This window comes from Argentina anserina, chromosome 2, assembly GCF_933775445.1.
Source record: "Argentina anserina chromosome 2, drPotAnse1.1, whole genome shotgun sequence".
NCBI classification, from domain to species: Eukaryota; Viridiplantae; Streptophyta; class Magnoliopsida; order Rosales; family Rosaceae; genus Argentina; species Argentina anserina.
In genome coordinates, this window is record NC_065873.1 from 20023696 (window position 1) to 20049576 (window position 25881).

General features: G+C 37.9%; 5 protein-coding genes across 7 annotated transcripts; 2 read left to right on the forward strand and 3 right to left on the reverse strand.

Annotated features, from left to right (window-relative positions):
• Window positions 1-423: 423 nt before the first annotated feature.
• Window positions 424-1799, forward strand: LOC126784137 (protein LIFEGUARD 3-like). The gene is given in 5 exon segments (XM_050509623.1): window positions 424-496; window positions 499-690; window positions 784-899; window positions 1112-1267; window positions 1442-1799. Coding segments are annotated over 5 exon segments (735 nt in total). The 3' UTR covers window positions 1640-1799.
• Window positions 1800-4774: 2975 nt separating this feature from the next.
• On the forward strand, window positions 4775-6048 carry LOC126784138 (protein LIFEGUARD 4-like). The gene is made up of 4 exons (XM_050509624.1): window positions 4775-5042; window positions 5137-5250; window positions 5544-5701; window positions 5851-6048. Exons 1-4 carry the CDS (start codon window positions 4775-4777, stop codon window positions 6046-6048), a joined length of 738 nt encoding a protein of 245 aa, XP_050365581.1.
• Window positions 6049-12308: 6260 nt separating this feature from the next.
• Window positions 12309-15699, reverse strand: LOC126782984 (VAN3-binding protein). Its single transcript, XM_050508357.1, has 7 exons — window positions 15246-15699; window positions 15025-15147; window positions 13549-13996; window positions 13111-13347; window positions 12988-13037; window positions 12837-12894; window positions 12309-12710 (listed from the first exon to the last, which is right to left on the reverse strand). Exons 1-7 carry the CDS (start codon window positions 15603-15605, stop codon window positions 12502-12504), a joined length of 1485 nt encoding a protein of 494 aa, XP_050364314.1. The 5' UTR covers window positions 15606-15699; the 3' UTR covers window positions 12309-12501.
• A 2025-nt stretch (window positions 15700-17724) lies between these two features.
• LOC126782480 (uncharacterized) lies at window positions 17725-19158 on the reverse strand. The gene is made up of 3 exons (XM_050507737.1): window positions 18802-19158; window positions 17953-18728; window positions 17725-17911 (listed from the first exon to the last, which is right to left on the reverse strand). The coding sequence occupies exons 1-3, from the start codon at window positions 19051-19053 to the stop codon at window positions 17764-17766; spliced, it is 1176 nt and encodes a 391-aa protein (XP_050363694.1). The 5' UTR covers window positions 19054-19158; the 3' UTR covers window positions 17725-17763.
• A 1090-nt stretch (window positions 19159-20248) lies between these two features.
• On the reverse strand, window positions 20249-25183 carry LOC126782479 (serine/threonine-protein kinase Nek2). 3 transcript variants are annotated; one of them, XM_050507736.1, is made up of 16 exons: window positions 25037-25172; window positions 24866-24936; window positions 24427-24562; window positions 24268-24334; window positions 24075-24140; window positions 23922-23968; window positions 23763-23808; window positions 23562-23642; window positions 23416-23458; window positions 23281-23330; window positions 23115-23196; window positions 22934-22983; window positions 22552-22625; window positions 22168-22219; window positions 21224-21619; window positions 20249-21070 (listed from the first exon to the last, which is right to left on the reverse strand). In XM_050507736.1, exons 3-16 carry the CDS (start codon window positions 24510-24512, stop codon window positions 20441-20443), a joined length of 1770 nt encoding a protein of 589 aa, XP_050363693.1. In that variant the 5' UTR covers window positions 24513-24562; window positions 24866-24936; window positions 25037-25172; the 3' UTR covers window positions 20249-20440. The 3 variants fall into 3 exon arrangements, with proteins under 3 accessions (XP_050363693.1, XP_050363692.1, XP_050363691.1); XM_050507735.1 differs by having other exon boundaries at window positions 24427-24666; window positions 24866-25183; XM_050507734.1 differs by having other exon boundaries at window positions 24866-25182.
• Between the last annotated feature and the right edge of the window lie 698 nt (window positions 25184-25881).

A 25881-nucleotide genomic window follows, 5' to 3' on the forward strand; every position in this document is an offset into this window, starting at 1 on the left:
TGTTTGAATCTCCCGCTTAATTTTCCATCATAATATATATTAATTTAAATTTCTCTGTAAATTTTCTTATTTTAATTGTTTCCAAAAATAAAATCTTAATTTTGATAAATTAATTTATTTTTAAATTTTCTGAATTATTACATGTATCTATTTTGATCATTCAAAATACATATAAAATGTTATTTAAATTATTATTAAATAGAAATATGTATCAAGAATTTATGAGTTTAAATTTAAAACTTAGAAAACACCACAATAGAAAAAGAAGGAAGCTACCGTTCTTCTTCCTCTCTCTCTCTTTCATTTTAAATCGGTTAAAGTTCATTTTTATAAACCCACACGCCAAATATTTTCCCGCACTTTCAAAAGCACCCAGTGGCCAATTCCAGTCTCTTCTCTCCGATTAAGCAACAACAAAGATCGATGGCGATTACGGCGTCGAACCCGAACACCGAGACGGACCTGGACCTCGAGGCCGGAGCGCCCTGCCGGCTGTACTCTCCATGACTGAGAACCCGCAGCTCCACTGGGCCTTCATTCGCAAGGTCTACACCATCCTCTCCGTCCAGCTACTCATCACCGCCGCCATATCCGCCACCGTTGATTTGGTTCGTCCGGTCGCTCACTTCCTCGTCGGCACCAAGGCCGGGCTCGGCGTCTTCATCGCCGTTGTCGTCTTGGCTGTCGTCGGTAATTTTTTGTCAGTAGAGATGGTTTCGTCAGGGTTTTTGTTCTTGTGGAATCAGGGTTTTGGTGTTTGACTAATGTTTGACTTAATCGCAGTGCTTGTTGCTTGGAGGATTTGCGCCAAGAAGCACCTGGTGAATTACATACTGATGGGGCTTTTCACAGTCTTGATGGGCCTCATAATTGGACTGGCCTGTGTTTTCACTCTCAAGGTTGGTGCTCTTCATCATAATCATAAAGTTGACTTGTGATAGTTCTCATTGGAATTAGTACATAGTGTTCAATTCTTGAAGGGGAATCAGTACATAGTTTTCATTTCTTGAAGTAATTGGTTTGATCAATCTGTACATAATTACATATTTCTTGAAGAACTGGCTGACATTGTGTACGTGATTTCACTGATTTGATGCATTGGAAAACAGAGAAGGTGCTATTGGAGGCTTGGGGTCTGATAGTTGGGGTTTTCATCGGCTTGACATAATTTACTTTCTGGGCTGCAAGGAGAGGCTATGATTTCAGCTTCCTTTGTCCCTTTCTGTTTGCAGCGCTCACTGTTTTACTTGGGTTTATTCTGATTCAGGTATATATGTTGTGGACTGAATTCTCTTGCTTGAGGCATTTATTGCCTGCCTTTAAGCTATTGCTGTTTTCAGTTCTTCCTAATTCTTATGCGTATGCGTTTGTGTGTTTCAGATTTTTAGTTCTTGAATGTTATTGGGGTAAAGGCTCAATGATCATATCTGGTTGGTTGCAGATTCTCCACCCTCTTGGGAAAGCCAGTCATATGATATTCGGCATTGTCGGATGCATCATCGTCAGCGGCTACATTGTCTTTGACACGGATAAGTTGATCAAGCGCAACCAGGATGATGAGTTCCTAGTGGTTGCAGCTGGCCTGTACATATATACTTTCACCCTCTTCATGAGTTTGATCATAGCTAATATCAGCTGACAAGCTGTTGCTTAACTAAGACTCATAGCTAGCCTTCACTTGTGCATTTGGTCCTAGTTATGGTTTAGGAAAAATTGTGAAGGTCATGATAAACAACTAATGAATGGTCTAAATTGAAGATTACTTGTAGGTCTGTTTACCATTGAGACATAGTCTCCTTTAACTACTGTTGGTCTACACCTTACGTCCTTACATTCTCTGTATCAAATGCGTACCTGACTGAGTGACTGGGATGTCCACTAGTTCAAGGTACCTTTGGTAGCTTTGCTATAATTTGTTAGCTATATGTGTACCTGGGTTTGATTGGCTCTGTTTTCATTTTAAGTTTTATGGCAGGTTTACTAACGTAAAATGAAATTGAAAATAGATGAATTGATTACGGAATATGAGAATTTCGTCGTTTACTAATACATAAAATAATTAAAATGAATATGGGTTTTACCTCCTCATCACGAATTGATTCCTCTCAAAATCCCTAACTTGATACCTAATGAGAGAGGTGGGTATCATTGTCAATTTCTCCATCAATTCGGATATCAATTTTTGTTACCTAAACTATCCTAATTTAATTGAGAATATTTCTAAATTATCCAACTCAAATTAAGAATATATATATATATATAATGTTGTTAAACCTCACAAATAAATAACCACATATATATTACGGGAGTACTTAAGGTCAGTTCGTCTTATTTTCTAATAATATTTTCTAATTTTTTTCTTTTATTTATATTATTCATGATCGATAAGTGAAATTTAATTGGAATTGATTTGTCTTATTGGGTGTTAAAGGAAAAGAAAATTAGTGTATTTGTATGTCGTTTTGATTAAAAACAATTGGTGTAGCACAGTAGCATTATTGATTGGTAGAAGAAATAAGCAACTTCATAGATATATATGGGTATTTCAGTAATCAAATTAATTTTAATTCTGATTCTGATGGTAAGTAAACAACATCAATCGTAATTAGTATTGTTTATGTTCTAATTTCATGTTGAAAGTAAACAGTTCAATAAATCTTCACATCCAAATCCATTTTATCTCACATTCCTAATAAATTCCATTCTTGATGAGTTCCATTCCAAGTTAGTAAACGTGCCATTAAATTTGTGGTTTGGTACGTACATTCAATGAAGCAGGTTTCACAAGAAAGAGAGGCAAGATAATGAGATTTATGCTTGTTAAAGAATGAAGTATAGTAGATAGGAACTAGTAAAGAATTAAATAATGGAATAAACTCATCTTCAGAGTTGGAAAAACAGTAGCAGTAACCTAAGCTACATGAAATCGGGTGCGAATACGTGGAAGTGTTTTTTTTCTATTTATTTTGGAAGTTGGTACGTACTGGAAACGTTAAAATAAAATAATATATATATATATAACAAATATTACAACAATTCAAAGTTATTATCTCAACACTTTTAGGTTCTAGATTCAAATAGTCTCAAACAACTCAAATTCAAATAATTTAATCTTAAACAACTCAAATAGAACTGATGTTGCAATCATTCACTTCTTTTCTCATATTAGCTCTTTGTTGAGAACTGAAATTAAAACAACCTTTAATTCATTTTACACCCTCATTCAACATATGAGTCACAACTCTACTAACATATATTATATTGCAAAATTTGCATTCAAACCTCCAAGTTCCTCCCCAGGAAACTTCTCAATCTTATTAACATAAATCCACAAATGAGCTTTATCATCCACATTGGATGGTTCAGCCGCATTTTACACTACCTTCAGAACTATATATGTAAAGGTGTACTGGATTGACTCATATTTCTACAAAAAAAACAAATGCAGAACCAAGTAAATTCAATTCTCAACTAAATGCCTCAAAACACTTTAACTCAATTCTCAAGTAATTCATCAAACTATTTAATCTAATTCTCAAGAGTTAGCAAAGAAACGAGTTTTACCTTTTATGCTAGAAGCTTCCCTCAATCGTTGCACGTCAGTCAGATTGCAAGCCTAAACAAAACTTTGATCAGAGCCTCTAAAAGAAAAACATTGTCTAGTAAACTTGTTCACCCTTGTCTCCTCTAAAACATAGCAAAAAATCAGCCCAATCGTATCAATATTGAAGTTTGTAGGTCATTTTAAGTAGAAACTGCTCAGAAAACAAGTTTTTGTGAATTTGAGAACCAGGAACTAAAATGATGACTGGCATACCTTCAGATAGTTTTTGACCTTTTGTTCTTCAAGAGTGACGGTAGCTTGTTCCTCGATTTTGGTGGATCATTGATAGGACTCAGGTAAATTGGATCCTATCCAGAATGAGGACTGAAGGAGAAACAACGAGAAAACTCAGAGGATAATGGATTCAATCATATTAGTGTTTTGAAATTAAGTGAAGAAAAATAACTAAATTGTCCTCGTGCTTTCTCTTTAATTGTGACAACACGCTTCCAAACTGGAAACGTGCGTTTCCGCTGTACTCCCAAAAATAACTTTTTCGGAATCGCGCTTCTATCAAACTTTCAAGCACTTCCGATTCTGATTCTGATTTCGGAGTGGGAATCGGACCTCCGGTGAAGTTTCCATACATCGTAGGCAGTAACTCATTGCTTCGAACCATTTCATATTATGAGCGACATGGGCTTATATGGATCTACACCCAATTTTCTGCTCTCTTGAAAAGCTAGTCACCCTACTTTTTGTATTTTATATAAAAATCATGCTTAATTACTGTAATTACGTACTAAAGGTACACAGCTAAAGAGTAAGACCAATTGGTTTCTATTTCAGATGTGTAAACATACCAAATGCAATTTTTCCTAAATGCTCCTTTGTTGTCCTCACTCAAATTCATTCCCACGTCTTTCCTTAAAGATAGAAATACTCATTTCGGTACGAAATAACTTAAAGTTTAAGTTAGATAAATTTGTCCGATCCTTCTACACTTAACGAGACTTTAAATTTCAGTGCAATCCGCATATAACAAAACTAACAATATTAAAAAATAAATAAAAAATACCGCAAGAAGATAAAGAAGTTAACATTCTTCCTCCCTTTTCATTTTTAGTCGGTCAAATTTCATCTTTATAAACCCACTTGTTTTCCCGCACTTTCAAAAGCACCGGTGGCCAATTCCAGTCTCTTCTCTCCGATTAAGCAACAACAACATCCATGGCGATCACGCCGTCGAATCTCAAGTCCGAGACAGACCTCGACCTCGAGGCCGGAGCAGCCCGCCAGCTCTACCCCTCCATGACTGAGAACCCGCAGCTCCGCTGGGCATTCATTCGCAAGGTCTACGCCATCCTCACCGTCCAGCTTTTCATCACCGCCGCCGTAGCCGCAGCAATCGATTTGGTCCGTCCCGTCGCCCACTTCCTCGCCAAAACCTCCGGCGGCCTCGGCGTCATCCTCACCGTCTTCGTTCTTTCCCTCGCCGGTAATTCTTTGACGGTTTCGTTAGGGTTTTTTGGTTCTTAGTGGAAAAATTAGGGCTTCGGTGTTTGTTTGACCAATGTTTGACTTAATCGCAGTGCTTTTTGCTTTGTTCGTTTACGGGAAGAAGCATCCGGTGAATTACATACTGATGGGGCTTTTCACAGTCTTGATGGGAGTCATAGTTGGAGCGGGTTGTGCTTATACTAAAGGTTTGTGCTCTTGATCACAATCCTTTTGCGTTTTGATTCTGTAATTTATGCTCTTAATCATAATCATCATGTTAAGTTGTTAGTTTTCTTTGGAATTATCACACGTTTTTTTTTTAATTCTTGAAGAGGAATGTTAGAATTTGATAGTTATCTTTAGAATTTGTACATGGTTTTGAATTCTTGCAGGTATTGTGTTTGATCAATTGATACATGTAATGTAGGCAGTGTAGTGATTTTTGGGCATATCTATTCCAATTGGCTGACATTGTGTAATCTGTTGAATTGGAAAACAGAGAAGGTACTTTTGGAGGCTTGGGGTCTGACTGTTGTGATCTTCGTCACCTTCACACTGTATACTTTCTGGGCTGCAAGGAGAGGCTATGATTTCAGCTTCCTTGGTCCCTTTCTGTTTGCAGCTTTGATTGTTCTTCTTGGGTTTAGTTTGATTCAGGTATATTGTGGACTGAATTCCTTGATTGAGCCTTGCCTGCCTTGTAAGCTCTGGCTGTTTCCAATTCTTATGCGTGACACGGTTTCGTTGTTTGGGTTGTTAATCGTCGTTGGATTCATGTATTGATGATCTTATCTGGTATGTTGCAGATTTTCCACCCCCTGGGGAAAACCAGTCATATGATATTCGGCATTGTGGGATGTATCATCTTCTGTGGCTACGTTGTCTACGACACGGATGAGCTGATCAAGCGCCACCAGTATGATGAGTATGTAATCGCTGCAATTGGGCTGTACTTGGATGCGATCAACCTCTTCCTGAGTTTGATCACAGCTATTGATAGCTGAGAATTAAGATGCTGCGTAACTGAGATTCATAGCTAGCCTTCTTTTGTGAATTTGGTCCTGGTTAGTTATGGTTTAGGTAAAATTGTGAAAGTCATGACAAACAACTAATGCAGGTTCTAAATGGAAGATTACTTGTAGGTCTCTGTACCTATTGAAACACTATTTCCTTTGACTCAGATTGCTGTTGATCTCAATGTTTTAAAAAACTCTTAAAATTACTTACATAACGCCTCTGTTTTTCGGTCTAGAGACCGAGACTCGCCTTTTACGCCTTATGTTACGTTTTTTACGCCTTTTACGCATTTTACTGCCCCTTAGAAAATAATCTTTTTAAGTATCTTTTTATATTTATTTATATAATGTGTTTAATTTGATGAAAACTATCTAAAACATTTGGATTATGAATTTCATTATATCTAAATGCAATAAATTAGTAAGCTCTTATGTATATTTGTTCTTTTTGTATGTGTATAATTATATATTTACACATTTAACTACTAATTTTTTATAACATAAGGCTTACGCCTTATGCGCCTCAAGTTCTAAGGCTCAATGATCTTAAAAAAACGCATTGGGTACGCATTCGCTTTTTAAAACATTAGTTGATCTATACTTCACCTTCTCTGTTTCAACTGTGAACAATTGATGGGATGCCCACTGTTTCAAGGTATATCTTTGGTAGCTTTGCCAAAATTTGTTAGCGATATGCGTGCCTGGGTTTGATTGGCTTTTGCGTTCATTTAAAGCTTTATTTTGGTATATTAATGTTTGCACTTTGCGCATATTTCTTAGGAAAGAAAAACCATAAGGGAAAATTTTACGCTATATACATGAAGTTTGGGCCACTATGAATTTTGGTACATTAGGTCTTAAAACATGAATTTTAAGACATCATGTTATGTTATTGACTAAATACAAGTGCATGACGTTAGTAACGTCTTTAGTTGTATGACAGCTATCCAATTCTTTAGGGTAAAATGGTCAGAGACACCCTCTTCATCTATTCGCCTTTCATCACATTTTCACAATTTTTTCTGCTCATAACCAGCATGACAACACCACGTACTGTAGATACCTCCACCCTTAACTTCATCACCATTCTCTACCACACTGACTTTTCCTTATTATGAAAACAAACTCCATTACTCTCGACCACCACAGTAGCGAATGGTTGTTGCGGCGGAGACAGAGGCCAAGTTCTCCAAGTAATCCAACTTCACCCTCCCTCCCGATGGAGTAGATTTTACAGGCGGTGGCACTATTGCTGTAGGAGAACCTCAATCTCAAACTCCTCGTAATCCTTGTTGTTTGGGTCGTTGACAACGAACTCAAGTTCTAGACTGGGTTGAGGCCCTTCCACATTGTAGATTTCAGGTCGTAGACTGATCACCAGATCGATGGTCTGGATGGGTTAGGTAGGTTTTTGGTAAGACTTAATTAGAACGATAGTTTAGTGGGCGTGAATCTGGAAAGCAGAAGGGATGTAGTAACGAAAACAAATTTGTCGACCACTTTTCATTTGCTCACTTTGTGTCTACTATTTTAAACTCATGTCATATGTTTTTTCTCAACTCAAAGTTATTATCTCAATTAGACACATGTCATGAGTTTAGAAAGATAAACACAAAATGAGTAAATAAAATATGGTCGGTAAATTTAATTAGCTTCCATGTAGTGATTGTGATTAGGGAGGGAGTGATGAGTTTGGTTCTCTGTAAAAGAAAGAAGGGGAAGGCGCTTTATTGGTAGGTCTGACTGTCTGAGTGAGAGTCTGAGAGGCACTCTTACTAATCTACCCTTTAACGAATGAATATTTATATAGAGTTAACGACTTAATTAACGTGGTGAACTTATCTTAAGGGGAACTTTCTAGTTCATGTATGAGAATTAATGTTTTAATATTTGGTGTACTCAAATTAATAGTGGGTTAAACTTCATGTACTACTCTTGAAAATTTTCCAAACCATAATGAGAATAGTACATGTTAAAGAAGGGACTATGGTAAATTGCTTTGGTAAAGAACTACATTATTAGTAGGTAGTTCAGCAAAAGAATTACTTCTTTGTTATTAGCTCTTAATAGCAAAATAATACATTACTTGGCAAGTGAAACTTGACGAGTGATGCAACTTTGTTATGGTCTCTATTTACTATTTAGGAGAAATTTGAGAATGGTTTTTTTTAAAGGAACCTTGAGAACGTAATAACTAGATAAATGAACAACTTTCCACATTCACCCAAATCTTTTCTTGTTTAATTTGACCTTTATTCATAATGCTGTAACTATAGGACTGATGAAGATTGATCAAGGATAAACTTTACCAAGCCACCCGAGGCTAATTAGTTCGCAGCCTTCACTATATAATCACACAAATCCAAACAAACACATTGTCCCGGCTGTTTGCACCAAACAAACCTAGTACTGTTTCGTCTTGACATACTTCGTGGATAACTTTAGGTTCTATTTACCACGGAATCTTTATTTCCATTGACTCATGTTGCTGTTCATTCACACATTCCCTTTCTTGTTCCAATGTGAAAACCGACTGGTATGGGTGCCTACGATTCATAAGACTTAACGTTGGCTTTGTTTTCATTTTGAGCTAACTTGTTGTTTGGTGCATTGTTCTATGAAGGATTCATAGGAAAGTGAGGCAAGATTATGAGAATAATACAGTAAACAAGAAAATGTAGTATGTAGGAGCTAGTGAAGAACTAGTTAGTAATCGAGGAAAATCTGTGGACATTGAGCACCACTAATGAGTTGGATAGAAGTTTGCAGGAACTAGTTAAGACCATACTCCTTCTGTAATGTGTAGTCATCACCTATATAAATCATTGGCATCCAGTAATCACAAGTGAAATTGCTGGTTTAAGTTTTAAAATTATTGGTAAGTTAGTTGACACTTGATATTAGGGGTGGACACGGGTCCATTCGGTTCGGTTTTGGACAAAACCCATAACTCAACCCAAATTTTAAATTCGGTTCGGTTCGGTTCGGTTTTTCTATTTTAGAGACTGTGACCCACAACCCAACCCAACCCGTACGGTTCGGTTTTTTTTTCGGTTTTACCCGTATGTAAAATACGTAATATTATATATTAATTTTAAAAGTATAAAATTTAACATAAAGATGAAAAACTAATAGTCTAATGATTATTTCATACCTAATTGACTTATGCCTCATCATTTAGCCCGTGGATCTGAAAAGCTCACCGAGGCCCGCAAGCCCGATGGGTTTTTACCCGAAAACAACACTATTATGTCATAAGGGAAGACCCATTACCAATATGCGAACACTAAAAGTCGTTTGCATATATGAAAATCACCTAATTTTTGTCACCGATTGTGTGCGGTCGCACCAAAAAATTCCATTTGGCAAAGCCTCGGTCAATGAGGATTTTAATGTCAAAACGCCTTTTTTCTTGACCATAAGTATGGACGATCAATCAATATCCAAATCGGACGAAATTTTTACGGGTTCCCTAAATATATATACTGATCACATCTACTGGTGTCGATCGACCATATTTCGAACTGGAGTTATCGATTGCTGAAGTGTCCACTAATGTATCATACTTTATATTAGATTTATAATAAAACTATCGCATTATGAAGCGACTATATGAAGTAAACTTTTAGGGATCGATCGACACCATCCGATGTGATCAGTATATATATTTAGTGACCATGTAAAAATTTCATCCAATTCGGACCTAGTTTGACCGTCAGAATTTCCGGTAAACTGAAAACACCACTAATTTGTCATAAAGGAGAATCTATTACAAAGATGCGAGCGCTGAAAGCCGTTTGCATATCTGAAGTCACCTAATTTTTGTTACTTATCATGCGGGGTCGCACTGAAGAAATCTATTTGGCAAAGCCCCGGTCAATGAGGTTTTATTATGTGAAAACGCCTCTTTTTTGGTTGACCGTAGGTACGAACGGTCAAACCATGTCCAAAATGGACGAAATTTTTACGGGGTCTCTAAATATATATACCAATCACATCTGCTGGTGTCGATCAACCATATTTCGAATTAGAGTTGACGATCACCTAAGTGTCATCTAATGTATCATAACCTTTATATTAGGTTTAAAATAAAACTATCGCATTATGAAGCGACTATATGAAGGAAACTTCTAGGGATCGATCGATACCAGCCGATGTGATCGTTATATATATTTAGTGACCCTATAAAAATTTCATCCAATTCGGACCTCATTTAACCGTCGGAATTCTTGGTAAATCGAAAACATCACTATTATGCTATAAGGGAGGACCTATTACAAATATGCAAACGCCGAAAGCCATTTGCATATCTGAAATCACCTAATTTTTGTTACTTATCATGCGCGGTCGCACTAAAGAAATATATTTGGCAAAGCCCCGGTCAATGGGGTTTCAATATGTGAAAACGCCTCTTTTTTAGTTAACCGTAGGTACGAACGGTCAAACCATGTCCAAAATGGACGAAATTTTTACGGGGTCCCTAAATATATATACCAATCACATCTGCTGGTGTCGATCGACCATATTTCGAATTAGAGTTGACGATCACCTAAGTGTCAACTAATGTATCATAACCTTTATATTAGGTTTAAAATAAAACTATCACATTATGAAGCGACTATATGAAGGAAACTTCTAGGGATCGATCGACACCAGCCGATGTAATCGGTATATATATTTAGTGACCCTATAAAAATTTCATCCAATTCGGACCTCATTTAACCGTCAAATTTTTGGTAAATCGAAAACACCAGTATTATGCCATACGGGAGGACCTATTACAAATATGCGAACGCCGAAAGCCGTTTGCATATCTGAAATCACCTAATTTTTGTTATCTATCATGCGCGGTCGCACTAAAGAAATATATTTGGCAAAGCCCCGGTCAATAGGGTTTCAATATGTGGAAACGCCTCTTTTTTAGTTAACCGTAGGTACGAACGGTCAAACCATGTCCAAAATGGACGAAATTTTTACGGGGTCCCTAAATATATATACCAATCACATCTGCTGGTGTCGATCGATCATATTTCGAATTAGAGTTGGCGATTTCCTAAGTGTCAACTAATGTATCATAACATTTATATTAGGTTTAAAATAAAACTATCGCATTATGAAGCGACTATATGAAGGAAACTTCTAGGGATCGATCGACACCAGCCGATGTAATCGGTATATATATTTAGTGACCCTATAAAAATTTCATCCAATTCGGACCTCATTTAATCGTCAGATTTTTTGGTAAATCGAAAACACCACTATTATGCCATAAGGGAGGACCTATTACAAATATACGAACGCCGAAAGCCGTTTGCATATCTGAAATCACCTAATTTTTGTTATCTATCATGCACGGTCGCACTAAAAAAATATATTTGGCAAAGCCCCGGTCAATAGGGTTTCAATATGTGAAAACACCTCTTTTTTAGTTAACCGTAGGTACGAACGGTCAAACCATGTTCAAAACGGACGAAATTTTTACGGTGTCCCTAAATATATATACCAATCACATCTGCTGGTGTCGATCGATCATATTTCGAATTAGAGTTGGCGATTTCCTAAGTGTCAACTAATGTATCATAACATTTATATTAGGTTTAAAATAAAATTATCGCATTATGAAGGAAGCAAGACGGCTAAATAATGCGCCTCTTATACATTAGGTCAATTAGGTTAGAAATTATGTGCGACTGTGAGGCCGACCACACTATTTTTTATTAAAAAAATAATAATAATGTAAAATTATAAATATGACAAAATGATGTCGTTTTGTAACGTTGACCATTGACTTCGGGTTGTTCGGGTCGGTTCGGTTTCTAAGGGATTGAACCCGAAACCCAACCCAAATAGAATCGGTTCGGTTCGGTTTTTTAATTTTCGGTTCGGTTTGATTCGGGTTTCGGTTTGTTCGGATTCGGTTTGGGTTCGGGTCCGGTTTTTTTCGATTTTCGGGTCAATTTGTCCACCCCTACTTGATATGTGTGTTACATACTAAAGACACGAAAGATAGATCAAAACAATATGTATGATTCTACTGGAGCATGGTCATAGAAATGAATCAAATGATATATTTGTCTTATAAATGAAAATAACAAACTAATTTCTTGAACTTCTTTTGCAAAACTGGTGAGCAATCCGCTGGCCTTCAATATTGCCAACCACATGCTGATTCAGCTCTATTCAGAAGATGATGCTAGTGTATGTCATGAGGTCTTTTAACTTAGCTTGGCCTTAACTATGTTTCTGAATTGAAATATGAAACTAAGCAATATATATTTTCACAAAAGCATGTCACAATATTGTACATCTGCTTTTTAATACTAAAGTTCAGTGCTTTTGCAATTTTGCTCATGATAATATCACCTAACAAGGTTAACATCATTCACCTACCTTCTACTCAAGAGATTACAAGGCTGCTACTCTGCTAGGAGTTCCTTCATATTAATGCACGTTCTTTCTCTCGGCTACAATGGATAGCAGCCTAGAAACTCCAAGAGTCCAGACATCATGTTCCCTCTGATTCTTGCACTCAAACTCCACAACTCCTCGCGATTCTGTTTTTAGACCAAAGTATCGGCGCTGCTCTCCACCATCGAACAAGTGCCTTCCAGGCCATGCCGGCATGTTCTTGCACACTTCCAACACAACATCTATGTTCCAAAAGACAAATAAAACCTATGTTATTAATTGTCAAATTGCAATATAGTTTGTACAACAACACTAGAACGCTGCAACAGATACAGGTAGGAAAAACCAAGCATAGCTATAGTGTTTACTCTTTTTCTTTTTGGTGAATGTTCCTGCAACATGTTTGCTCTTCATTTTCAGCATCACCTATAAAAGACAGTATCATGAATAGTAAATCAGTTATTGCATAGACTATGCTAAATAGTATATGAAGTCTTGTAGCTGAACTCAGGATCATACTTGGCCTGTGCGATGAATATAAACAGAAACTACTTTCCAGTGAAGATCACCTGCAAAGGTGCAACCAAAACTTGTTCAGTAAAAGAGTCAAGATTTGAGGAGAGTCGCTTGATTTGGGAGTACCTTTCCGGGTGCGTTTGAGGAGTTCAGTTCCCCTAGCAAGCAGGTCTTGATCAGAAGCCCCAAGAAAAGTGTTGGGAGCAGGGACAAGCTCTCCACTGCTGCTAAAGCTGCTATTACTGTTGTTATTACCTTTACCACAGACCCCAATTCCCATTCCTTTGTCCACTGGTATCACTGCTGCTATGTTCCACACCTCCTTCATTGCCCTGGCCTTGAGTGTTGCTGCTCCTCTCAAAGCTGCACAAAATCAACACAACGATTCTGTTAAATTACTTTCTAGAGCATTGTTAAATTACTTGGAGGCATTCAATTATTCAATTATTTGAAACAATGCAACATTATCATTTAGAGTATAACTTAGCAAAAGCTGCACATAACTCTATTGATTAATGTATATGGAGGGGACAAATTGTCTAGCAATTAGCAAAAGCTTGTTACCAGTGGCAGCAGCAGCAGTGAGAGTGGTAATATCATCATGTGAGCGAACATTGACTGCAGAGCTTACAACAGAAGTAAGATGGTCATGCTCTGCTCCCATAGCTTCTGCAGCTTCAGCACACTGTGCTGCTACCAATGTAGCAGCAGAGGCCACGGCCATATCAGTCTTGGCCGCTTGCTCATTGTTCTTTCTTGATGGGGTTGAAGATGAAGCCGCTGTGGCTGCAGCAATGGCAGCTATAGCAGCAGCCACTGCAGCCACTGAAACTGCAGCGTGAACTTGGGCATTGTGGACTCTGGTCTCCTCCTTCTTCTTCTCCTTTCGATCCTTCAACCACCTCCCAACTGTTTTGGATCCCCCAGTAGCAGGGGTAGTATTAATATTTGCAGCGCTGCTTCGACTGCCGTTGTTGAACAGCTGATTTATGCTGTTGTGGTTGCGGAAGAACTGCATCCACAGTTAGCATGACAGTTAATTACCCATCTTCACTGTGATCAAAGTATAAACATAATTCAATTTACGAGAGAAAAGGTTTTTGTAGAGACAAAGGAAATATCTTTGTCTTGGTTATGTGACAAGTAAAACTGTACATAATCACACAGGAAGAGAACTCAGAAAGGCACTTGAAACTTGGCAGAAGTAGTTGTCTTCAACTACTCAACTAGGTTAATCATAATCACATATGAGTTAAGACTTAAAGACAAGAGAGACTATGCAAAGCTCAGAATCACTGCCATCAGTGGCATGCATCTTGCTTGGTAGTAAGTTTCATTTCTCACAGTCCAACCATGGCTTTGCTTACAAAAAACAAAAGAGCCAAATATCTAGAGAACCATAACTGGGCACAGAGATTTCAGTTACCAAACTGATGCTATAAGAGTTAATATATTTTCACACACCACCCCTCATTTCAATTCAAGCAGAGAGCCTGGATTGGACTAGAGCCAGAGAAAAATCCATTCAGTTACCAAACTGATGCTATAAGAGTTAATATATTTTCACACACCACCCCTCATTTCAATTCAAGCAGAGAGCCTGGATTGGACTAGAGCCAGAGAAAAATCCAATCTCACTGCCTCGATGATTTAAATCTTTGTCTCCACTTCTTTTCTATTTTGACTTGAAGTCTTGAACAAGGAAAATAATGCCCAGCTTGTTGATAAGACTCTTTTCCAAATTTTAAAGGAAACATAGAAAAGGCTTCTTCATCCTAGAAAGAAGAGAAAGGAAAAAAAGCAATTTTTTTCTTTACTATAAAAAATTTACTAAACTAGAACAGTAAACAGTGCAGAGAGTATCAGATAGTCTGTGGGTGACAGAAGGAAACAGAGTTGCAGAGGTGAGGTGAGTACATCGGTCCCCTGTGTTTCCTTCTTTGACAAGTATAGTGCAGGTTTTAACAATATTTATATGATCTTCAGAAAAAACAAAAGAGTTCAGAAACAGAGGAGGGGTAGAAGAAGAAGAAACAAGACCTTAATGACGTCGTCGAACTCCTCCGATGGAGAAACCGGAGGGCTATCAGTCTCAAATGAGCCTCCGGTGTTCAATGGTCCAGAGCTGTGTGAAAGCCTCCCTGATGTTAATGGTGATACTTCCTACCAAAACCCACAAAACCCAAATGAAAGTTAACAACTTTAATCACAAATAAATGGAGAAGTACAAATCCAAAGACTGTTAACAAAGTTTGAGCCACCTCTCTCATGGACTGTGACATAATGCGGTCAAGGACTAGCTGAGAAGTAGCAGAGGTAGCAAAGTAGAACTGATTCCCGGACAGAACTGGAGTCTCTTCAGATTCTCCGGCGACGTCTTCAGGTATAGAAGCAGTTGTGGTGGTGGTGCAAGAAGAAGAACTGAGGGTGGACTTAGAAGAGTTCATGCATGGAGGAAGAGGAGGGGGTTGAGCCAGAGCTTTGGAGACTTCAAAAGCAGAAGCACTCCAAGACCTTGAGAGGAACTCCATTGGGACTCTTGGGCTTCTGGGGAGGTTGTCAAGACCCACCGGAGTATGCTCCGGCCGGCGAGAGCTTAGCATTGGGAGTGTTTCTTCCATGAAAGGTGGGTTCTTTCTTGGGTTTGGTGACACAGGGGAAGTGGGTTTGAATATGATGAGAAGAAGAAGTGAGTTTTGGGGATCAACATATTGGAGAGGGATATATATATATACAAACACTAAATAGTCAATTGGTCAAATTGAATCTTGAAGTTTCGTGAAGTACTTTGGTCAGGTTGGTGTTTTAAGTTGAGCTTTATATGGAGATTTGGAAGACAAGCTATAATTAGAGAATGACTAGCAAGCAATTTTGTACTTTGGGATACTTGTCCACAAAGAGGTTTTAGGGATCCTTTTTAGGGTTTTAGGCACAACTTTGGACCTAGTTTGATCACGTGACTAATCATCTTTCTTCAAAGGGGCTTTTGCTAAAAATAAAACAAAGGTGAGTCTTCACTAGGGATCCTTTCTTCAAATGATAGGAAACTTATCAACCCCCTTCACTAGTTGAGTCTTCACACACACCCAAATAAAACAAAGGTGCTCAACACCATTTTTTTCAGCATACCAAATCCCTTTAAGCTTTAACCTAAATCCATCACATGCATTAACAACTAGGGAAACTTAAAAGTGAATGTTACTCATTTATAATTCTATGTACTATAATTGAGTCATCGTACTCTGTTTTGTTGCACACCCTGTCTATAAGAAGTCATATTACAGTGGTAATTTGTAATAAAAAATTATTTAAAAAATGAGGTGTGTTAATAATAATAAAAACTGTGTCAATGATACCGACTTATTGTTTAATGTGGTTCATAGGTTCATAGAATTCCTGATCATCAAAATCTGAACCGTACAACTCGTTGGATCAATCGATAAATAATTATTTAAGAAACTATTGTGCAAAGATATAAAGAATAAACTGTTTGAATCATTGCATTACATTATAGAATCCGAGCATCTAGGAAATGCAAAGAAGGGGTTTGTATTAACAACGAACTCATAGTGAAGCATTTAATCAAGCTCTAGTTGGAGTGGTGGTGACATAGACTCGTAGAGGGAGAGGAACATAACATAAGAATGAGATGTCAGTACTCAGAAGATGCTGAAGAGCATGAGTAAATGTGTTTCCTAAGCCAAAGGTGTAGGCAACGTCAAAGCCCGACATGATACGAGGTCAAGACAAACTGTAAACCAAAACCATATCCCTCATTCCCCTCCTGCTTCCTTCTCTTCTCTCTCCATTCACAAAGCTGCTCACCGGAGAGGGACTTGTGCTAAAATGCGCGTGCCTGCGCACGTCATCATCTTCTACTTTGGCTTTTTCATCGTTAATTACAGACCTCTTTTGCAAACTTTTCTGATCAAAAGCCGGGAAAGAATACATCGGAGCAGCCTTCTTTTTTAACCTGTAAGGCTTACTTTGTTTCTTAGCTAATCGCTATTTGACTCATTGGGACACCCTTTTATTCCTTTTGCTTCATTTACATGATTATAATCACATACACCACATTTTGTTGCCAGGTTTATCTGTGTTTATTTTACCATGCAAGCTTTCGTTTTCTTTTTTCTTGTAGAGCTTTTGCAAAAGGGTTCCGACGTCATAGATTATAGCCATGCATGCCCTTTAATAAACAAATGAGATAGGAAACAATCATTCACTGCCGTCGAGAAGAGACCTGCTACCACATTTGCCTGAATCAAAGTTGAACTATTCCCATCAGACTATTTCTACGGCCAGAGTTTGCAGACTCTGTTTTGCTTTACTGGAATCAATGACACAAAAACCCAATGCGATAAAGAGAATATAGCAGGGTGCTCCTCAGGGTTTAGTAGTTGCAATTGTCTACTACATGTCTGTCAAAAAAAAATTTGAGCAAGAGAGAAGTTTTAAACTTTTAATCAAGTAAAATTATTTATACTACTGTAGTTGCGTCCATACAAGTAGGACAAGTTTGCCTGCAATTGTAGCAGAAATGCTAATGTATGTAAGGTTCTATTAATTTCCAACGGAAGTACTTGAGAAACATTCATAGTAAATATTAAATAGTAGCAATAAGTTTGTAGAAGCAATAACCATTAGTGGATCAGTACGGGAATAAGGAAAGCCTCTTAATTTTTTAAGCTTTGCAGCTCAGCATTTCTGATATGAAGATAAAGTATGATTAAGAATCCATTTGAAAAGATTGAAATTAGAATTAGCAGTACAAATTTGCTAGACCAGTTTTCTGTTCGACTGCAAACCAGTGCCACCATAGTATTGTTTGGTGGTTTCACGCGAGAAGTCTGCAAATGTCATCCCATTCTTCAATCGCATTGCCAGAGGTGGTACAATTTTCTGTATTTCTTCAGTTAGCCTACTGCTTTCCGACCACATTTCATCTCCGTAGAAGCCTCTGAGATCTGGTTCATGGGATAATCTTCTGTTGAAAATGTTTTGTTCCAAGCAGGCTGCAAGAACAGAACAAAAGTTTCTCTGCTCAGATGTTCAAACTTGGAAGGCCTAGCAACCGAATGAAGGGTGGCACGAAGCTTTCCTCGCGATATGATATCAGCTGACTCTCCAACCTGAATGATAAAACTCTCGGGAGAAGCCTTCACCACGAACACATTGTTCTTGCTTGGATCAAATACTTGCAAATAAGTATGCCCATGTGGGTAAGCACATTCTTGCTCCTTTTCTTCTGGTGCTTGTGCATTAGAAGCCAATACAAACAATGGAGCTGTCAACACAGTGAAAATCCCATAATCATAATGCCATTGTTGCCAGAGATTACTAAAATCATCGCCATCAGACAGTTTAACTTCATCACCAGTCCGGATCCTCTTCGAATTAACACCCTTTTTCGGGCTAGCTTCCTGAACCAATAAGGTTTTCTCTAGAACTGAATGATAGTGTATAAGCCTAGCTATGGCAATGCCAGATTCCAATAAGCTCTGCTCAAGTTCTTGGCCACCAATGGCTCTATCACAAATTCTAGCTAATCTAAGACCAAGTTCCACCATGCAAACTCCTAACTCTCTAAACGCATTTCCAAGATCCTCATATCCACTCACAAATTCATGCTCTGAATTCAATTGGGTATTTTCAGTATCATTTGAATACTTGATTTGCATAGCGAAAGATGAAACATTTCTCTCTAGGTTTTTCAAAGGCACATCACTCCCCAATCTGTGATCCTAAACAAACACACAAATTCACTACTTTGGCACAAGAACTATGAATCGATAGTCTTTCGAAACAGAGGCTTACCTTGAGAATGAGTTTGCGGTGATTGGGTTCCATAAGGGCGAGCTTGCGAGCCAGAGGGAGGAGGTTCCGGCGGAGAGCGGCGGCGTTCGGGACTTCAGTGATGGACAGCAGGCCTGGGCCAATCGGCCCTAGAGCATCCATTATAGCTTTCCTAGTTGACTCCACCCTTCCAAACTCTTCCGGTGAAACATCGTTTGACGACACAAGTAGGAGATCAGAGTAGCTGAGCTCATAGAGTGGTAGGACTTCCATGGTTTAGGGTTTTAAGAAACTGACCAAGAACATATATTTAGATGAGTCCTGTTCGGCAGTCGGGACTTGTAGACTTGGTTTGATCAAAGATGAGAAGAAACATTTAAGGAAGAGTTTTTTTCACCAACAGTCCCTCAATTCTGGTGTACCTACCAATGTGATACTTCAACTCTTAATCGTACCAATGTGATACCCAGACTCTAGTATTGCTATCATTGAAATACTTCCGTTAATTTTTTTCAACTTTTCTGTTATCTTGGTGACGTGGCAAGTACGTGAGGCCCACAAAAAGGGTTAAAAGATAAAATTAACCTCATCTGAGAGGAGCAATGTTTTTCCCGCCCTTTATCTTGAGAAAGACACCCAACAATTCCAATTTTGGCGCCAATTTTCCCTCCCTACTCCTTAATTTGTGTCTCTTATCTAAACTAAAGAACTACCGCCAACCAGTCAACCACAATCTGATAAAACCTAAATCAATCTCATTTTCTATTTTTACCCTAGCACTTGTTAAACTAACAGAATAAATATAGAAATTTATATGGAACATCTCATTTCCACAATCTCATAAGAATATAAAAACACATAACTTAACGAAATTCAAATACATGTTTAAGTATCATTAGTTGACACATTTTATGTTGATCTGCCATGATTTTTGCTTGTAAGAACTAATGGTACATGTAGTTGAATTTCGTTAAGTTATGTGTTTCTATATTATTATGAGATTGTGGAAATGAGATGTTCCATATAAATTTCTATATTTATTCTGTTAGTTTAACAAGTGCTAGGGTAAAAATAGAAAATGAGATTGATCTAGGTTTTATCAGATTGTGGTCGACTGGTTGGCGGTAGTTCTTTAGTTTAGATAAGAGACACAAATTAAGGAGTATGGAGGGGAAATTGGCACCAAAATTGGAATTGTTGGGTGTTTTTCTCAAGGTAAAGGGCGGGAAAAACATTGCTCCTCTCAGATGAGGTTAATTTTGTCTTTTAACCCTCTTTGTGGGCCTCACGTACTTGCCACATCACCAAGATAACGGAAAAGTTGAAAAAAACTAACGAAAGTACTTCAATGATAGCAATACTAGAGTCTGGGTATCACATTGGTACGATTAAGAATTGAGGTATCACATTGGTAGGTACACCAGAGTTGAGAGACTGTTGGTGAAAAAAACTCTTTAAGGAAACAAGAAACCAACAAAAGTTGCAAACTTGCAATCAAATCCAATCCAATGGAAACTGTCTTTGGTTCCACTCTCTTTAACACTATATCCCACCTTCAACATGAAGGTTTGTAACCGCTACTCACTTTTTGATTTCCGAGACTTATAGGAAGCTGGTAATGTACAAATTACAACAAGCAGATATCGGAGTGAATGGTGAACTAAACCGTCGTCTCCTTGAAGCTCTTGGTCAACCAAATGGCGGTTTCCCTAGGTGATACCTTCTCGAGTCCAAAGGGCTTCAGAAGCACACCAAGCTCAGCAAACCTTTCTTGTTGTAAGAGGCGTGCACTGAATTCGAGCAACCCTTCCAATGCTTCTGCCCGTTGCTGGAACGACGAGGTGTCAAACCGATTTTGATGTGATTCAGAAGAGGAATGGCTTGAAACACCAGTGCCAAGTTGCTCAGAGCACTCGCTGCCACTACGAGCAGCTTCATGGTTGTCATTGATCAAATTTGGCTTGGAATAGGTTCTGTGAACAGCTTGGACCATGCACTTGTCCTTTGTGATAGAGCGGTTGATGCTATCTGGGGTAGAAGAGCACTGTGCTGATGTGGATGAAGTCCCACGTATGTGAATAAATGGGTCGTCAGAAGAAGCAAGCGGGAAATCAGCCATCTTGTCAATTCGAGGGGCATTGACAGAAACGTCAGGTGACTCAACACTCCCCAGTCTACCAACATTGGCCCTATATGGAGTTTGCAATGTTGTAGCTCTTGTTGACAATGGAAGAGATGCTCTTCGTGTTGACAGGAAAGATTTCCTTGCCGGAGAATGTGACACTGGAAGCTGCATCCAGAAGAGTAGGATTTTTAAGAGAACAACTTTTCTGTGAGTATGAACCACAATGACTCAACAATTTTTGCCCCATAACGTTGTCACATGCTAGAAAAACCCAGCAAATATGAACCTTTTAGATGTATGAATTGAGCATGAACTTACTGAATCACGTTTTGAACTGATGTTCGAAATCTTTGACTGTGTTATTTGTCTCCTGGGGGTTGCAGAAACTTTTGTTGGTGTCAATCTTGGAGTATTGGCAACAGTCAACTTTGTCGCCGCTGACTTTATGATGTCATAATCTCTCACGCTAGAACCTGGAGAGTCCTGTTCAGTTCCAGAAATACTTGGATTTAAGGTCCTGTCGTTGCTGAATGACCGCCTTTTCTCTCTGATATAGTTTATGGGGATAGCTTCTGGCTCAATGAATCTTGTTTTCTTTACATAACTGGAGTGAAACCAATCACCTGAGAGTGTACTTCTTCGAGGGCTATTTAATTTTAGATGGATCTTACGAACATAAGGTTGAAGAAGGGGATGGCAAAGCAACTCTGCAGCCTGACAAAATATGAACAAAATTCAATGTCGTGAAGGAATCCAACAAAGCCACCATTTCTAATACATATTGCAGGATATAACAGTTTGTGATCATACCCAAGGCATGCCCAGGATAACCATAACATGGGAGACTTGATTGTGGGAATTGATGAGGATAATAAGCATCATATATAAGCTTATACTTCAAGCAACAACATTTTGATTGACCTATCTGTTCTCTTTACTACTAGGATTTTGTATTGCAGAAGAAAGATTTTATTAGCTATTACACAATATTACTCCCTATAAATAACAATAATAATAATAATAATGTTGACAAAAAAAATCAATTTTGCTTCCATAACCCAGACCAAATATCCGGACACAAAGATTAATGTCAATTTTCATACAAACATAAACCCGCACGAAACCTAGAAACAAGTCAAAGCAGATCAACAGACATAGAACTTAACTCATAATCAGACTAAATTCTTAATGACCTGGTATTACATGCAGGTATCAACAAAGAATATATTACCATGAAAGCAAAATTGACAAGTTAAACTTACACTTGGTCTAAGTTCTGGATTTTTGCGCAGCATGCTTTTAACAAGACCTCGACTGTGAAAGAAAAAAAGCAGGAGAACATATGAGGGAAACGACCTTCTCAATTAACAAATCGATGCATTAACACAAGCATATGCAAAGATGAATTTACGAAATTATCTCAAAACCTTTAAGAATGTGGCTTTTAGTTCCTCATCAGATTTCTATTGCATATCAAGATCATAAAGAATTAGAATACAGGTAGCAGCAACACCTCTAATTAATTTCAGAGAAAAGAAGTGAGATAAGAGTTTCCGGTGCAAATGTCATAGCTCTAGTCCAATTGTAAATGTCATATACAGTATAAATAGAGAATGTGAGGCACATGAAGAGGAAAGGAAACTCACAATGCACCACAGTAGACTGTTGGAAGTGGAGCCACTATTGACTTATTGATTTTGTTGATGAGAGATTGTATATCCTGCAGAAAATGAGGAAGAGGCGTCAGAAACAAAAAGAAGAAAATTTGAATTTGCTGCAGATACACCCAAAGAACAATGTTGAAGCAAAGGCAATATAAATCATAAGCAGGAGGCTTAAAATAAAATTCAAAAGTTAGCTAGGACAAAGCTACAATTTTCCCTTTCCAAAAAACTAAGACCAAGCTATATAAAGCTATATTTGACATTCCATTTGCTTCATCATTCCTAATGATTGTCCTTTTATAAGTAAATATCAGAAAGAGTGCACACATTCATAATCTGACCAACTGAAAATCTGCAAACTTACAAAGGCTTTAAATGCTGGCTTGTGAGCGGCCATTTCATATATACAGCACCCTGGAATATGCATTAATTACATGTGTGTTTCTTTAGCAGTAAAACAAAGAAATAGTGTGCAAAAAGGCTAAGGAGGTTGTTGATCAATTCTACCAATTGTTGACAGCTGCCAAGGGGAAGAGAAAACTCACCTAGAGACCAAATATCTGACTTAGAACCATATGGTATGTCTGCAAGAAGCTCAGGGCACATATAACTCGGAGTTCCCACAACCTAAAATTGAAGCAGAAAAATCATGAACACGCCAAAGGACAGCATATAATATATACAATAGAATACATAAGCTGGGATACTCACAGAGGAAGCTAGATCATCAGAAGTCAACATTTTAGCAAGACCAAAATCACCTACATTTAGACATGCATTATGAATACTATAAAGCAGTTACCAAAGGCAAATTTAATGATGAATTCCAGAAGAACAATAACTTACCTAGACGTATGTCTTGATCCTTTGTCAAGAATATGTTTGAACACTGAGACAAAGGATATTAATCAGGATAAAATTAGAATTTTCACTCTTCATGAAGCAATTCTGAAATTGTAAACGAGTACATATAATCTCTGCTTTACACTGACCTTGACATCACGGTGAAGAATATGGTTGGCATGCAAGTAATCAAGTGCCATCAAGAGTTGAACTAACCATGTACATATTTTCTGCACATTTCCAATAGTATGAACAAAAAATACTGTGGAGTATATGTATTGGATTTAATGTCTATCAACCAATTGTAAATATACAAAAGCAAGTGGAAACATTGCTGCCAATTTAACAACCTCTTCAGTAAAATTAACATTCTTGGCCCTTTTTATAGCTTCTGCCCTGTACAACACCAAAACAGACACGGAAAGTTGGGAAAACTAGCAGGAACTAGGAGTCAAAATGATTCTTAAAGAAGCGACGATGAACCAATTTAACCAAGAAGAAAAACTTACATGTCTCCTCCTTCACAGTATCCTATCACAATGCACACAAAGCAGCCCTGAAAGTGAAAGCAATGATGCATCAATTGCTGAGAATAAAAAGAAACAAGACTTCCCACACCCTCATCAGGAAATAAAGAACAATTACTCCCGAGGGATGCTCACCCTTTCAACCCAAGAATCTTTGTACTCCACAATAAAAGGATTCTGCACTGTGGAAATAAGCTCCATCTGCATCCGAACAAACCAAGACAGCAATTTAAAATGCTAAATGTCTACATGCATAATATCAGTATTACTCCTTACAACCAATATGCTCATGGAATTGATTGTAAACCAGAAACGCTACAACACCAACCTCCTGGTGAGCAGATCTGCGGGTTCTATCAGTTTGACGAGCAAGACGAATCTTCTTCAGCACATACCTATCCATCCATAAATGAACAATTACATGAGAAACACTTCATCTCAGACACAAATAACAACACTATCATACATAATGTGTCAGGATACTCACTTCTTATTTTCGTGCTTATGCCTCACAAGAAGAGCAGAACCAAAAGACCCTTTCCCAATCTGCTCCAGAATTTCATACTGGTCCATCTTAATCCCTAACACTCTCCTTCTTCACTCTTCCTAGAACACCAATATTCCTAGAAAGAATGCACAAAAACCATAAAGGATCTCACCAAACTAATACACTGAAACCCGGATCGTATTCTTCAAGGGGTTAAACATAAAGAACCAAACTTGGTTTCTGCAGCATGCAAGTAACCATGTAAAAATCAAAACTTTCACAAAGCACAATTCAGAGCAATAAGAGATTAACACTCTGAGCTCAATAAAGCACTCAAGTTCAAATCTTTTTCAGCTAAATCCAAACAACAGCCAAGAAACAGGAATAGCAAAAAGAAACTGAAACCAAGAACAATACTAGGAAGCAAAGAAACACTCACCAACAATAAAGAGCTGCAAGAAGCAAAGAAGAGATTTTTGAAGAGCAAGTGAACCTCCCAGTTGAAGGAAACTAGAAAGGGAGTGAGAGGTAGGAAAGTGAGGTGGATATATCACACATGGGGGCAAAAAAAATTATAATTAGGAGTTGAGATTAGATAAGAGCCCTTCACCTAATTGCTCCTAATTATTTTTGAAGATAGAGATTAGAGAGGGTTGAGCGCCAAGAGAATTAGAAAGAAAGCAACCCAAAGCCAAACAAGAATTCAAGTTCAAAATTTGCAGAGAGAGAGAGAGAGAGAGAGAGAGAGAGAGAGATTCTTGAGGGAGACTGAAATGAAAACGAGGAAGTGGTCCACTGCACGGGTGAGAGGAAAGAGCCAAAAACAACAGAGAAGAACAAAAGAGGTACTGCTTCTCTATGTGGACTATCCCCTTTTATCCGCTTTTTTCAAATTTGGACGGAGAGTTCTTCCTTTCCGACATGAAAACAAAAATATACAATCCGAGATAGGCCCGGTAGCATCTCCACCACCAAACATAGATTTTTGAGAACCAAGTTTGATTGAATGTAGGGGGACTTTTGGGTAGTCTTGACATTAATCACAATAATGTTTGATGTATTGGTAGTTGAAAATGAGTTGAATAATTATTAGTGAATTTGATATTGGTGAGATATTTCGTTAGCATTTTTCATTTTTGTATTTACTACCCTTTGTTCATTGACATTGATACGTATTTACTAGTTTCGTTTTTATTTCGATAATTTATCATTATTTTTATACACTTATTATCCGATCACCCTATTTATCCTCCTCTTTCTCTCCATCACGAAAGTTGGCCTCAACCACAAAATCATCTTCTAAATTCTTATCATCAAAACTAAATTGCCACATAGCATCACTATCATTAAGTGATGCTAACACTTTCAAATAATCAGCTTTATGGACCATCACATGACAATTTTGGACGCCACCTGTAAATAGCCTTCTCATCTCGATCGAGGTTCATTCTCCAA